The 16,378-nt window shown below is 44.2% G+C and overlaps 1 protein-coding gene across 1 annotated transcript in view; it reads right to left on the bottom strand.

Annotated features, from left to right (window-relative positions):
* Nucleotides 1-1,395: 1,395 nt before the first annotated feature.
* Nucleotides 1,396-16,378, bottom strand: part of LOC134442453 (adhesion G protein-coupled receptor E5-like) — a gene marked incomplete at its 3' end in the record, with an annotated part of 30,060 nt that continues 15,077 nt past the window's right edge. The window contains exons 16-22 of the mRNA XM_063192622.1: nucleotides 12,449-12,580; nucleotides 11,516-11,696; nucleotides 11,241-11,302; nucleotides 7,942-8,070; nucleotides 7,404-7,497; nucleotides 1,927-1,930; nucleotides 1,396-1,525 (exon numbers count right to left, since the gene is read on the bottom strand). Of these exons, the coding sequence (XP_063048692.1) occupies nucleotides 1,396-1,525; nucleotides 1,927-1,930; nucleotides 7,404-7,497; nucleotides 7,942-8,070; nucleotides 11,241-11,302; nucleotides 11,516-11,696; nucleotides 12,449-12,580 (732 nt within the window). The remainder of the gene's footprint in view (nucleotides 1,526-1,926; nucleotides 1,931-7,403; nucleotides 7,498-7,941; nucleotides 8,071-11,240; nucleotides 11,303-11,515; nucleotides 11,697-12,448; nucleotides 12,581-16,378) is intronic.

The following is a 16,378-nucleotide window of genomic DNA, read 5'->3' as shown; positions in this document are numbered from 1 at the left end:
TTGGGGAAATATCTGGCTATATTCACTTTTAAAACTTTGTAAAAAAAACATTTACGCATTTGTGTGGGCGGACGCGCGTGGCTGGTGTGCTTGCGTGTGGTGTGCGTGCGTGCATGCGTACATCCCGTGTCTGTTGGTGTGTGTGTGTGCATGTTTGTGTGTGTGTGTTGTGTGTGTGTGTGTGCGGTGTTTGGGCGTGCGTGTGGGTGTGCTGTGGTGTGTGGTGTTGTTCACAGGCCCTAGTTATATCATTCAAACCTGCCACTAGTCATCAGCCGGGGAGGTTGAGGGCCTATACACACAGCTGGAGGTGTGGAGGGGTGAGTCCTTCATTATTCTTTGCCATCCCATATCTGTTAACATGTCTATGAATTAATAAGTTGTCGGAACTTGAACCAACAAAGTAAACATCCATTGATCACATTTCTAAAAACATATTATAAACATATACATTTCAGTGTTATTATTAACACACTTGATTGTGAATCGCTCTCCTTATTTGGGTCTTCATATTCACATTTTACAAAGTAATAGCTTCCATTCCACGTTTGGGTGGCATTCCAATATTGCAGACGTCCGTCCGCCCTTGCTCCACTTGCCAGCTGTGTGAGACGCCATCAGGATGACGTCACCGGACGACAAGAAAAATAATTCAATAGTCTATCAATAATCCACAGTAGGTAATGGTCCTTTTATCCCCCCCCCCCCCATTTGCAATTGTGGAGTGAGTGGATGAGGAAAACTGTCCCCCATAAAGGGCCTGTGTGCTTGGCTGACAGCTGGAATAGCTGTAATTTGTTGTACTAGGTGGCAGGGCCAGGACGAGGGGGGAAGGCCGAGACAAAGCACATAGTGGATGACTAAAGGGAGTGTGCATTTTTGAATGAACTTGTTTGTATTTTATGCTGGCGGATCGGGAGTTCCATCTACATGGGTGGAACGCGGGATCGGGAGTTCAAAACTGATTATCCCTAACGCTTTGGGCTGACAACTCTGTACATCCTTAAACCTGTTCATGAATTTAATTTCATATATGAAATTTAAATCTGTAATATCAAGTCCAAATGGACCAACATGCCACCACCCATAACTTGTACCAAGTGTGTTGTTGTAGTGATGTGTGTGTTTGTGTGTGTGTGTTGTGTGTGGTGGTGTGGGTGTGTGTGTGTGTGGGTGTCGTTGTGGTGGGTGTGTGGTGTGTGTGTGGTGTGTGTGTGTATGTAGCTCCCCCCCCCTATGTGCCACCACCTTACACTGACCAGTGTCTGCACGGCGCCGGCGACATTTGCTCCGCCTCCAGTGCCTGGCCCACGCTTCTCATTCCAACCACGTTGCAGTGGAGCAGGGTTGGGCGGGTCCCCGCTGCCGCCTCCCCTCGTCCACAGGTGAACTCACCGACGGGGCTAGCTTGGTGATTGGCCGGCTTGGGGCGCTGTTTTGAGTGACGGCCGCGTCTACCAATGCACGTCCTACCAACTCACGGTGGGCTTCGGCAAGCGGGGGGCCCAGCCGCGCTGTGGACCGTCTAGTGGTGGGTAAGAGAAACCACTAACACACTAACATTTCATTTGCAATAGTATTATGTGCACCAGTAATTGTTGAACACATATGTATGTGCACACACACACAATAAAAAATATAATAAGTAAAAAAAACTAAAAAACTAAAAATAACTAACCTATTGTGGAGAAAAATGGGGTACAGTAAACACAGAAAAAAAATAATCACTTAAAACAACAATGTAGTGAAGTCTATAAATTCTAGTTCAATAAAGTAATCCTCTTGTTCCCTCTCCTCTCTCTCTCTCTCTCTCTCTCTCTCTCTCTCGTCTCCTCTTCTCTCTTCTTCTTCTCTCTCTCTTCAGGTTAAATGTGAAGCATTTGACATTGCCTTTACTACGGCTCCTGACCTGCATGCACAACCGACCTCGCTGCCACACCACACATCAATGCACACAAGACCACCACGCATACACTCACACAACGCACACATTACAACACACACACCACACACACACACACCAAAACACCCACACGCCTCACACAACGACACACACACAACCCTTAATCAACACACACACACCACACCCATCCCACACATCAAACACACACACACACAATTACAAGCACGTTCTATTTTGGGCCAGCTTTTCCTTGCAAGTCGGTCTCCAGAACCGGTATTATGCTACTAACTGGACGCTCAAAGGGAATTCAAGGATAGAAAGATATTTCAAGAAAAAAAGAGAAGACTATTTCCCCAGAATCCTACCATACTATGGTTGAATGGAAGAAATCAAGAACAAAGGAAGATTCTAGAACTTGTCATGCTTCAGTCCCTCTGTCTCTGTCTATGTAATCCACAGAGGGATTAAAACAATAATAAAACATTAAAATGGGGATGTTTGTGCATTGAGTTTCATTTTCTCACGCCATAACGAAATGCTGCGCTTGGTGGCTCTCAAAGTGCCAGCCATCTGATCCCGGCCTAAACACCCCGCCCTCCCCTCTACACACACACCACACATCGCTTAACTGCACAACAAAAAAAATCTCACCTTTTCAGTGTCCACTTAAGACAATGTTGAACACTGATTAGCGGATTGGGTGACACAATGACTCATTATTATTACATTTAAAAAAAAGTGGAAAAAATCTTGCAATGTGTCGCTGCAGTTTAGGTTATAAAATTTAATTCAAAAGGGCAGCCTCCTTGGTATTGCGGATGGTATTTTTTTTTCTTTGCCCTAATTTAATTGGAAACTGTTCTTCACAACTCCGGACTAAAAATATAGACAGTAGTTAACATGGAAATTTTTTTAAATGCCAAAGCAGATGGGGCCAGCCAAGCACACCTCACAAAAAAGACAGCCGGCAACAGGCTCACAGCAAAGTTTGCCATGAAGGCGGTATGATGCGATTTTCGACAGAACTTGCTCAATACACACACCAAACACACACACACACACACACACCACCACACCACAACCACACACACACACACGCACACGCACACTAAACAAACAAGCATTTCTAGCGATTAATTTTTATTGAACTCTCTCTCTCTCTCTCTCTCGGGGGTCGGGGTGCTCTTCCCGCCTACCGTCTCTCTCTCTCGACCTCGCTCTCGTCTCTCTCTCTCGTCTCTCTCCCTATCTCAATCTCTTCCTCATCTCTCTCTCCTTCTCCTCGTCTTCCTACTCTCTCTCCTCCTTCCTCTCCTCTCTCTCTTCTCTCTCTCACACACACACACCACACACACACAAACAAACACACATGAGCAAATAAGTTGTTTCTAGCTATTATACATTTTATATTTTTTATTTTTAAACTTTATTTGAACTTTTTGAAAAAGTAGAAACACTGTACCAAAAGAAACACTTCAGGCAGTCAGGCTAGAAGGGTTTTGCACAAGAACGATGCAGGAGTGTTTAGTGTGTGTCGCTCGTTGGTGGTGGTCTCCTGTGTTGTCGTGTGTGTGTGTGTGTGTGTGTGTGTGTCCTTGTGTGTGTGGGTTGTCGTGTGTGTTGTGGGTGTGCTGTGTGTGTGTGGTGTGTGTGTTGACAACTGTTGTAATACAACATAGATAAAATATTCTCTGAACCATTACTTCCTGTGGATATCATCATGTAAAGGCCAAAATGAGTCTTCTTATTAAAATAATACAACATAGGACAAAAAAGTGCAAAAGGTAAACAGCACGTTGGCTTAACTTATAACTACTTCTTACGTGGTTTTAAACCTCTACTGGTAGGCCTACTGCGTTTGAATGGGGAAAACACAAGATACTGTACCATTTGGCACAAAGCCAAAACCAAGATCTCCTTCAAGGATCTGTCCTATACTGCAATATATTCAGGGGTGTAAATTACATGATCGATTTATAATTGATCCTACTGCCTGCACGAGCCGTTCAATTAAAACGATTTCGTCCACAAGAGGAATCGATTTTCGTTTGTGAGGGACATTTTGTGAGGCAATTTTATTTTTGCCGTCATGCCGTAGTATTTAATACTGCTGTAATAATAAATGTTTCCTCAAATAAAAATGCCTGGCGATATATTCAGATTTTGTTCATTTAATTTAACATTTCACACATAAGCCTAACCTGTTAGGTAACAAAATTAAGCATTGATATGCGAATGGAATCACAATTCTTGGAGCATTCTTCAAGAATCGGATATAAGGAATCGTTACAGCTTAATAAATTTATATCAATATCGATTCCAAATTGAAGTCTCCATAGATTACATACACCCCCATACAATTACAATGCAAACATATTATAAGCTCAATGAATCGTTTTTGTTATAACGTTATGGATAGTTTTACAGAGAAACATTCATAACCAAACGCTAACGGTATTAACCCCACGCACTTTCAACGATTGCGCTCACCACAGGCCCATTTATATGGTCGTTTTTACTAGCTCCGCTGCTAGGCTCGCCACAGAGCCCTTTGCTGAATGATTTTAACACAAGACATTGCTACCTAAATAGTAGCCCGCTTACAGGGTGTCGGCTCTGTATGTATCATGAGAGATTGCCAATGGTGGATAACTGAGTCATTAATAAGGCAGAGAAGAAATGCGTGTACATCCACTCAGTGTGCATTGAGTGGCACACGTGCTGCGACAAAAAAATAAAATAACTGAAGAAGGGGGTAAATAATAAATGTATCCACAACCCAACTGCTCCCAGGTTGTTTAAAAATGGCACGACGTTTCGGACCTTCTTTCTTTCAGCCCCTCGTTCGAAAAATTGCCAGTTTTGCCTTTAAACAACTGGGAGGCGCCATTAACATGTGTTATGTCCGGGACTGCCATTTTGTATTATTTGAATTTCAGGATACTGAGGAAATGTCTCCAAGCTATTGATCATTTGGCAAATGAAATATGTACTCAATTCTGCGCCAGTTGGTGGAGAGATCCCTAAGTGCCAAAATACTTACCATCATATCACTTGTACACAACTGCTTTTTTGGCTTTAATAAAAAACCAACCAAGAACATTAAAAAGGCAACACAAACTTTGGGTTGTGCTTATCAAAAAATAAATACAAAATTTGCCTCGAAAAAAAGTCGATATCACAATCTAAAAATAAAAATCACACTCTGCATTTATGGATTACTCATTCGATGACCGGCTTTTTTTGGTCATTTGTTTTCCCCTGAGGAGTGGATGAAGAAAGGTCATGAAGTCAATTGTTTGGAGATTATGTTCTGTGATTATTATATTATATTTATATGATATTATAGTTTAAATTACTACTAATATTTATATTTAGAATTATATTAATACTTATAGTCATGATACAATCTTCATGAAGCAAGTATACCTGTGTTTGTGTATGAGACACAGAAAATGTGGCAACAAAAACAAAAATTGGAAAACTTTCTTTTTATTGAATCCTAGTAACAAAAATAACCACATTATCTATAATGATTATTTGATATTTTTCGGATTTGGGGGGAACTAACACACCCATAACACCCTCAGAAGAAAAATGCTTCCTTAATGATTGAAGAATGTTCAAAACAATGTCGCGATAAGGACAAATGTTAAGAATAGAGATGAACCCCCCCCCCCCTTGTATAAGACCCCAATTGGGTGTTAATCCTGCAAATGTTTTTGAGGATCCAGGGAAAAGAAAAACACCCACCACACTTTGAAAACCCCCTCCTACCCTTCATCCATGAGTTTCCCTGCCCATTTTGCATTGCTATTCAAGTTACTGATTGATGGACAGTTTTTTTACACCAAATGGGCAGTGCACATTTCACCTATTTTCTAAGGAATTTATGTTCATTTTCTTTACGAGAGCTTAACACGTCACTGAAGATCAGCAAGTTCGGCGGGGAACAACACTTCCTTATGGTTGTTTGTGCAGGCTGGTGGGAATATTTGGGAGGGGAAGTTGGAGGGAGGGCTTTGGGGTGAAGGCAGTGTGGGGGGAATTAGGATTGGATTGGAGGACTTTCTTCCAATGTTTATTTCAAATATAAATTGGTACTTTTATAATTTCCTTTATTTTTTTAATTATTTAAAATTTAAAATATAAAAATTTTAAAAATGTATAAAATTGGGTGTAAGCAAAATTATTTAAAAATAAAGCAAATTAAAAATATAAAAATAAAAGTAAATCACATATCCACTCCATTGCTAACTCTTATACAATTATTATACCCAATAATGTTATGTCAACATTACATCATAAATTAAACAAAAAGCAAAAGAATAAAAATAAATTAAAAAAAAATGATAAATAAATGTAAAAACATACATTAAAAAGAAATAAAAATACAGTTCCTTTTAAAACATACAATTTAACAGGTTTTAACTTTTAATTAGTGCTGTCTATGAACTTGAAACCAGACAAAACCAAAAAAAATCAAAAAAAATCATGACACCAACCATTTTTCTAAAAAAAAAAAACCATATTTAAACATACTTATATTTTTGTAAGCTGATTTTCTTTTAATAACACACTTGATTGTTTTTTGCATCACTCCTTATTGGTCTTCATATTCCACATTTTTTTACAAAGAAGTGCTTCACACTACTTGGCTGCATTACAATATGCAGGACTTCTCCCGTCCTTCCTTCGCCTCATTTGCCTGCTTGTGACCCCATGATGACGTCACCCGAAGGACCGACGACAGCACCCCCAAAAAATTATAAATTCAATTTATCTGGAAAGAAAAAAGCACAATTTCAAATGTCAATCATTTGCAATTTGAGATGTTTGAATATTGAAGAAGAGAAGAGTTGTGTTGTGGCTAGGCTTAACAGGCGGGGAAACTTTAGTGTTTCTCCATTCTCCACGGAGGCGGTGGCATCAGCAACATGCTGCCCCGAGGCCACAAGCATTAAGTGGAGGACGGGAAGGTCTGCATGATTGGGAATGCTTCCCCTTGTTTTACAGAGATCTAGGAAAATCCTCTAAACAGGCCATTCTCCAGCTGGAAAGCGTAAAAAAAAAAGACAGCTGCCCAGAACTATTTTGGATTGGACGGCATCACACAGGAAAAACCTGACCTCCAACAAGTCCGCCCTATTGGCTAACACAAACAGCGGACAGTTTCAGGGGCCTCGGGTCAGGCAGACCACAAGAAATAAAAAAACAAAAGAAAAAAAAACAAAAACAAAACAAAAAAAAAAAAAANCATCACCTTTTTGTAAAGCATTTCTGAACAGAGAGTAGCTCCTGACCCTCGCAGAAGGGAAGGGGGGGGGGGGCGGAAGGGGAGAAGGAGAGAGACAGAACGAGAAGAGACAGGAGAGACGAGGTGGGGAGAGAATATGGGATGGGTGTCCTTTTCACATATTATATCATATCCCGTAGGCATTATAAGCTGGCAATTGATCTGCATTAATTTGGAAAAACCAAACCAAATGCACTTTGTGACCCGAGGACTGCACGGATACTCGGTTAGGAACGCGGAGCCAGGTCTCCTCATAGATTTGAGTTGGGCCAGTGGAGGTGGCTCCTGTCCTCAAAGGCTGCAGGAGACAAGAAAACGGGTCAAAGGTCAAGGACATTGCCAATTGAAGGTGAAGGGTCAAATCTTCAGTAAGTGATTCTTAAGACAATACAAACAACATCGTATAACTAACATATATCTTTAAATAAAAATAACAATCACACAACATATAATGTTTCCATTTTGGCTATATTTATGGGGACCATTATTGACACCAAGGAGCTCATTTTCCTACTTAATTTGTTTGGGGTAATATTTGTCCCACACAGGTTTATTAAGACCATGTGGGAAAAACACACTACAAGACACCAGAACATTGCACGCACGCATACGACCACACGCACGCATAGACGCACGCACGCACGGGGGGTCCACGCGCAACGCACGCACGCACGCACGCACGCCAACGCACTGCACCACGCCACGCACAGCACACAGCACACACAAAACACCACATGTATACCCTGTTTGGCTGTTGTTGTTTGCTGGAGGCGGTTTTGGATTCGTTGTAATTCCGTGTATCTCTGCGCTTCTTCTGGGCTGCAGAGCTGGCATTCTGGAGGGGAACTTTGGGCACTACTCTTCTCCTCACCTACAGAAGGGCAGCACTGGCGTTAGATCATAAACTTAACTCAACGTATCAATTACACATTACCAAAATTACAACCTCTTTTTGGCATGCCCGCATTGTTAAATGAATCGACAATGCTAGTTAACTTTTTTTGAGCGTTGTATTGTTTGACACTGGAGACGTTCTTGCAGCGATGAACAGGGCGTACTCATCTCCTTCAACAAAAAAAACCCCCGTGGTACGAGGGCAGTGTTGCAATTGTAGAACATTAGCACAGTATGTAAACCACTATATCAGTAAACAGAATAACAAAAGCCAGGAAGTACTCCACAAACATAACTAATGAACTTATTTGACTATTTCAGTTGGGAGGCTTATAATAAGGTATGGGGGGGCGATTTTTCAAAAAGGGTTGAGAACCACTGTACTAGATTAATGCGGAGGTATTTCGCCGTGTAACTCACAACGGTTTTAGAGAGGGGAGGCATGTGCATGACAAACAGCAGCGCCCCCTGCAGGCTGTTGAAGGATGGTGACCAGGTTAGACCATCGCCCCTACACTCAGCCACGGTGAACATGAAACAGACGACACACCCACATGCCACCCCAGCACACACAGCTGGGCCGGCACGCGCCGTCAACCAAGTGAATCCCCTATAGAAGATTAAATGGGAGGAGAGAGAGAGCGAGAGAGAAAGAGAGAGACGAGAGAGAGGCGGAGAGAAGAGAGAGAGAGAAAACGGCGGGAGAGAGGGATAGAAGAGCGGAAAAGAGGACGGAGCGAGAGAGAGAACATGAGAATTAGTTTCTTGGTATGACGGCTGTTGAGGATGGTGAAAAGGGTAGACCATCACCCACTTTGTCCACGAAAACCCACATGCCACCAGCGAACATTTGCAATGGGGTCACCCCGCGGGGTCAACGTGACAATTGCCCTTCAGACCAGGGATGATTTTGGAGAGGAGAGAGAGAGAGGAGAGGAGCGGGGGATGAGAGAGAGATAGAGAGCGTAGAAGAGAGGAGAGAGAGAGAGAGAGGTGCGAGAGGCCGCGATGACGATGAGCGACGCGATGATGCGAGAGCGAGACGAGAGGGAGGAGAGAGAGATTGAGAATTAAGTTTTCGTTCCGGGAACACATTGAAAGCACGGAACCAACACCCCGCTCTTAGAACACACAGTCTTGGTCACTGTTGTCACCCACCGTGTATCTCCTTTATACAGAGAGATGTTTGGGCGAGGTGGGTAGGCGATGGCGAGAGAGAGCGGGGATGAGGAGAGGAGTGTGTTGAGACGGAGAGACGGAGACGCGGAGGGGAAAGAGGACGAGAGAGCAAGGAGAGGGGAGAGGGGGGGGAGGAGGGGAAAGGAGGGAGAGAGGAGAGAGACGAGAAAAGAGGGAGAAGAGAGAGAGAGAGAGAGAGAGAGTGGGAAAAGGAACGAAAAAAGAAAAAGACAAGAGGGGTAGGCGTGGGGAATGTGGGGGACTGGGTTTGAAAGAGGCAGAGAACAGTAGCTTAGTAGTAGATGAGAAGAAGTGTTGAATTGTTTAAGAACTTGTTCACACACACTGTACACTGTATCTCTTTCCCGATCCAGCCTTAAAAACCCAACAAAATTTGCATTGCAACATGCGAATTCACTGTTACTTGACGAATGATGAGAAACCATAACCTGAAAAGAAAAAGGAGAAGGGAGAAACACCTTTCCATGTGTGTGTATGTTCCCGTTGGTCTCGTTCTGCGTCCTAGTTTCTTGGTGTGTGTTGTGTGTGGTGTGCCTCGTGTGTGGGGTTGTTGTGTGCTGTGTGTGTGTGTTCGATTGTTCTGTGTGTTGCTTGTGTGTATTTGGTGTGTGTTTTGTGTGTTGTCCGTGTATCGTTCGTCTGTTGTGTCTTTGCGTGTTTTGGCGTGGTGTTGTGTGGTTGTCCCTCGATTTGTGTGTGTGTGTGGTGTGTGTTGTGTGTGTGTGTGTGTGTCTGGTTTCATGGTTCGTGTTGTTTGTGTGTGTTTGTGTGTGTTTTGTGTGTCTGGACACCCATGACCCATCATATACATTTCCCGTCCTTTCTCAGGTACATGCGCAATTTGTTTTTTTAATTGCGGTTTTTTGCTAAAACTGGTTTTTGACGATGGTCCTCCTCTGACCGTTCAACCGTTTTCACAAACTTCAGCATCTGCAAAATCCTTTCCGAAATGTCTGTAGGGGGAAAGAGAAGAAAAGAGAAAGAGAAGCCTAGTGGACCCGGTGGGGTTTGGTTTTAATAGGTAAAAAGGTGGTGTGGTGGGAATTTAAGGTCATTAGGTGTGGTGGGCTTGTGGGTAAGTATGGTGGGTCCGGGGGTAAAGTTTAGGTGGGGGTGGAAATGGCGGGTGGTCACCACCATGCGTATGCCCACACAAACACGGCAAACCAACACACACACACACACACACACCACCACCACACACACCAAACGTGCCGCACTACACACACCCACACACACACAAACCCACACAACACACAACACACACATCACACACACACTTACGCACCACAACGCCACACACGCACACACACCACAAGCACTCCATCTCAATAGCAATCTGTTTAACAAAAATCTGTATTATCCTCAGTCATTACTCTGGTTGTAGAGTTCTGCCTGGGCCTACTTTATGTTGGGCCTTTTTATGTTGTGTGTTTCAAAACCATTCCTTGGACATTTTCCATAACTGTACGTTCACACCACGCTGTCTTACAGGCGAACATTACCCATATGACAACCGGGCCCATTCACATTCCCACACCACACACAACACCACACGCATTTATACACAGACACAGACACAGACACAGCACAAACACACCCTGACAACACCACCAACCACACACACACACCACACACACACACAGATATCACACACTACACACACACACCACACCACCACACAACACACACACACATCACACACCCACATCAATTTGACACACACACACACACACTTTTCACACCATGGGATTGGAAACTTCAAGCACGCGCTTCCACCTGCCCCCATGACGGGTTCAATTTCAGATGCTGGAACTGGTAAATCTGTTATCAACCCACCAGACTGCTGCTGAAAGTGAGGCCTGTTCACCGTATATGGTTCACTTTTTGTATTGGTAAAAACAGTGAGTGACTGGTTAGGTTTTTGAAATCTTAACATGCCCCTACCGTGAACTGATTTTGGTGTGGGTGGTTGACACCATAACTGACAAGTTCCTCGCACACCCTAGCTGACACAACACGTACAACACACCACAGTTGGACACCACAGACACAGACACACACAGCACACACCACACACAACACACACTACACACGACACACACACACACACCACACACACACACACACACCACACACACACACACCAGCACACACACACACACACACACACAGCTACACAACACACACAGTAGTTCCAGTTGATACTCATCCTCCCTCACTCTGATTCATCTGTAGGTTGTTGCCCGTGAGGTCGGGGTTGAGGCTGCTGAGCTTCTGCGCCAGTCTCCACAGCGTGATGAGGAAGAATGAGAGGCGTTGAGGAGGAATGATTGATGCACACGAGCGGCCGCGAAGAAGGCCCAGATAAATAAACCATTTCTCCAGAGACCCCCCAGTCAACTGATGGAGAGGGGATAGAGACAAGATGAGAGAGAGAGAGAGATAGAGAGAGAGAGAGATAGAGTAGAGAGGAGAGGAGGAAGAGCATTAGAGAGGAGAGAGAGGACTAGAGTTACATAAACAATAAGAACGGATGTGATTGCACAAATGAATGCCACACGGGACGAAGAAACCCAGATGAAACCATTCTCCAGAGACAACCATTACAACTGATGGAGGGGGGGGGGTATTATCAAAGAATGCAATTGGTGAGGAAAGAATGTTGATGCACGACATGAGGAGGGTGGTCTGACCAAAAGCTTCAACTATCCAAGATGTCAACAAGAGCATTTTTAGTGTGCATGACATTTTCCTTACTCGTGTGCCGCACCTTTCATCATGTATGCGGTTTGTTAATCCGTCTACTAAATGGACATTACATTGTGCCACATATCGGGCGTCAACAACTCTCCTCATCTCTCTCTCGTCTCTCTACTCTCTCTCCTCTCGTTTCTCTCTCTCCTCGACGCTGCGCTTCTACTCTCTCTCATCTCTCTCTCCTCTCCCTCCTCTCCTACTGCTTCGTCTCACACACACACGATCACACACACCAACACGACACAACACACACACAACAACACACCACACACACTTTTTTCCCACTCACTGTTGGTCAGTGTTCACGTATCCGTTGTGGGTTGGCGATGGCGGACATTGATGACCGATAGGGCGAGGGGCCCTGCGTAAGCCGGCTGCGATCATGTGTCAGGGGCCCTCAGGCTGCTGTTGGGAACCACCAGCACGCAACCATCCTCTGATGACAGCTGCACGCCCTCCAGCAGCATCCAGGCAAACGCAGCCAGGAAGAAGTAGTGGAGGAGGGCAGCCACCAGGCCACAGCCAGGCTGGAGGAGAGATGGAGGGATGGAGATAGAGAGGGTGGAGGGAGAGAGGGATGGAGAGGGGGAGAGATGGAGAGGTGGAGGGATGGAGAGAGGGAGGGTAGGAGTCAGAGAGGTAGGGAAGTATGGAGGGAGGTGGGGGAGGGAGATTAGGGAGGGTTTGGAGGGAGAGAGGGAGGGTGGAGGGAGATAGGGAGGGTGGAGGGAGAGAGTTCGGTTGAGTGTGGAGGGAGAGATGGGGGGATGGAGATAGTCGGAAGGTGGCTTGGAGGTGAGGCAGAGGGCGAGGGTGTGGGGGGAGATAGGGAGGGGTGGCGATGAGAGATGGAGGGATGGAGATAGTGAGGGTGGAGGTTTGCTGTATGAGTAGGCGGTGGAGGGAGAGATGTTATGGAGGGTGGAGGGAGGGATGGAGAGATGGAGATAGGGAGGGTGGAGGGAGATAGGGAGGGTGGAGGGAGAGAGGGATTTTAAATGTCAAAACTATACTATATGTAGGAATCTGATGAAGACTGAGAGGTCGAAACGTCATTGCCATTGAATGAATGAATAAAAAGAAGAAAAAATAACTTAAAGATGAAAAAAATCCAAAGGAGTGTGCGAGTCTTTTTAAAAAAAAATAATAAAAAATACTATATCCCCTCTATCCTACATTGGTACACAAATGAACAAATGGCATCCAGTCAAACACAGCCACCAGACCACAGCAGGTCTGAAGATGGAGAGATGACATGAGAGAGAAAGAGAGAGGGAGGGAGGGAGGGAGGGATGGAGAGTTTGCATCCAGGCACACGCAGCCAGGAAGAAGTAGTGGAGCAGGGCAGCCACCAGGCCACAGCTAGACTGGAGGAGAGATGGAGGGATGGAGATAGAAAAGGAGAGATGGAGGGGTGTATTGATAATGATACAACCGTGTATCCATCCTATCCTCCTGCATACAGTATAAATGCAAAAGTGGAGCAAGGCAGCTACCAGATCATAGCCAGGCTAGAGGAGAGATGGTGGGATAGAGATAGAGAAGGAGAGAGAGAGATGGAGGCATGGGGATGGGAGGGAGAGGAGCGGGGTGGAGAAAGAGGAGGGTGTGCATTGTTAATGACACAATGTATCCATCATATCCTCATGCATGAGAGAGAGAGAGAGAGAGAGAGAGAGAGAGAGAGAGAGAGAGAGAGAGAGAGCGGAGAGACAGAGAGAGAGAGAGAGAGAGAAAGGGAGAGAGAGAGAGAGAGACGGAGAGAGAGAGAGAGAGAGAGAGAGAGAGAGAGAGAGAGAGAGAGAAGGGAAAAGTAATTAAAGATTTAAAATCACTATTCATGTCCATTCCAGCTCTCTTACAGTCAGCCAAGCCATTGTATGTTTAGAATCTGAACAAAATGATTCTCAGCCTTTTTTGAACAAACGCACCCTTGACTTCGTCATAGGCCTGCCAAATCCCCCCCAAAATAAAATAGACTAATACCGACCAGTGGCAACTGAGCAATCCCTCTCTTAGCTGTCTTGCTCTCAAGCCCCCAAGTGGGTGGAGAGCGGGGGGAGCAGGCAGAGAGGAAGAGAGAGAGAGAGAGAGAGAGAGAGTAGGCGGAGGGAAGAGAAAGAGTCTGTGTTGTTTGCATATTTTGTTTTTGATGTTGATGCCAATTAAGCTTTTGAACTGAGCGTGAGAGGGAGACGGATGAGGACTTCAGAGACAATATTAGATCAACAACAGACATAGGGGAGACTAGTTCATAATGGATAGCAAACAACAGACAAGGAGAGGCATGGGAAGGGAAGAGAAGAGAAGAGAAGAGAAGAGAAGAGAAGAGAAGAGAAGAGAAAGAGAAGAGAAGAGAGCGGAAGAAAAGAGAAGAGAAGAGACCCCAGAAGAGAGGAGAAGAAAGAGAAGAGAAGAGAAAAAGAGAGGAAAAGAAGGGAAAAGGCAAAAAAGAAGAGAAGAAGAGGAGAAGAGGAGTAGAGAAGAGCCCCCCACCCAAGAACGAGAGGAGGGAGGAGAACGGAGGCACCAAACCAAAAAGGAGAAGGAAGGAGATTAGGAAGGAGAAGAGAGAAGAAGAGAAGAGAAGAGAAGAGAAGAGAAGAGAAGAGAAGAGAACAATATTAGATCAACAACAGACATGGTCATCACAAAAAACAAACAGACAAGACTAGGAGACGCATGGGAAAGAAAAGAAAAGGAAAGAACAGAAAATCACAGAGAAGAAAAGAAAGGAAAAAGAAGAAAAAGAAAAAAAATGTGACAGTAAGGTGGAAAGCATGAGTTGTGTGGAAGAGGAATGATATACGAGGGGAAAGAAGTAAGAGAGTGATGAAAAGAGAGAGGAATGAAGAAAGATGGCTTTGAAAAAAGAGAGAAATGGAAAGAAAGTATGTATGGCAGTTTTAGTGCTATATTCAAATATCATAGAGGCCCACTCAATAACATGTGATCAAAGTCATCCAAGACCACTGATTGAGGAAGATCCCTCTGGTGGATCCAAACGTTGCTTTTTGTTAAATATAATAATGCATTTATTTATCTAGGTTTGCGTATAGTGGAGTCATTTTACTAATCGTCAGAGGGAAATTAAGGTGTCAAGTAGATTACACAAATACGCATAATGCCCATGAACATGTTCAAAAAGGCAGCTGTCCTTCCAGTGAGCAAACTGGACATCGAGTCAAAGTGTGATTTGAAACGAAAAATTCGCTTTATTTCCTCCCTTGGCAGTTCACTGCAATTGTGGGCATAATGGGGATATTTGAGGGCAACATCAGATGCTGACTTGGTGCTGCCTTATACCCAAATTGCTGCGCCACCTCCCTCTCAACAGGGTTCCCTGAAAACAAACATGGTTACCACCCAAGCTTCTACCATATAATACTCTTTATTCTGACACTTATGTACGTAGATATTGATAATCAAAAGGATAAATCAACATTGTAGTATCTATTTATAGTCTATTTTACGATTCTGCCATCTGGCGGTCATTCACAGCTCAAATAGCATGCATAAGCTAAGCGCTAACATGATGAACGTAACTCCCGCCAATAGAATCGCCTTAACATCAAATGCGCAGGGCAGCGCACTCGTTAGTACCGTTCGTAACGGCCACCTCATCAGCTAACTTCACCTATCAGATCGACCTGTTTATGTAGGAGGGGAGTCATCGAGTCACTGCCTTCCGTTCCAAACGCACCCACAGTATACACAACAGACAAACACATGTCAAGGTCAAGGGGAAAAAACAACTACACTATACCCCGTGTGCAGGCCAATCTCTCACCCTATCGACTACCATTGTCTGGCATTTGTGGATATGCGCACCCAAACAATTTCTCTTCCAATACCTCAATAAAAATGAAATGGTTTCTCCAGTTGTCAAGCATTAGTATAGGAAGAGTCAGTGGCCAATTTTATGAAGAGTTGCATTACATTTCACTGCACTTAGCTGACGCTTTTACCCACAGAGACTCACAGTTTTTAGAGGGTATCGGTTACAGTCCCTTGAGCAATGTGCACTGAACACTTAGGTGTCCCCTATTTTTCGCACAGACATGGCAAACCTAGATTCAAGCCTCCAGCGTCCTCATGTACAAAGACCTCTGTAGATTTCCTACTGAATCTTTACGTGGAAATCTGAAAAAGATACATTTGCACCTAAAATTTCAAATGTATCAGTCCAAGCATAAACAGTTCATGCTAACTTGTGTGGTATGTCCGATTTCACATCAAATTTAGTACACATGCATTTTTTAATGTGAAGCCTGTATTGGTACATCTGAAAATTACAGTGAAAAGTTACTTACAGGTGTATTTTG

This window comes from Engraulis encrasicolus, unplaced genomic scaffold (genome assembly GCF_034702125.1).
Source record: "Engraulis encrasicolus isolate BLACKSEA-1 unplaced genomic scaffold, IST_EnEncr_1.0 scaffold_164_np1212, whole genome shotgun sequence".
In the NCBI taxonomy this organism is placed as follows: domain Eukaryota; kingdom Metazoa; phylum Chordata; class Actinopteri; order Clupeiformes; family Engraulidae; genus Engraulis; species Engraulis encrasicolus.
The sequence above is the reverse complement of the archived record's forward strand: the minus strand, read 5'-3'. Positions and strand labels throughout refer to the sequence as shown.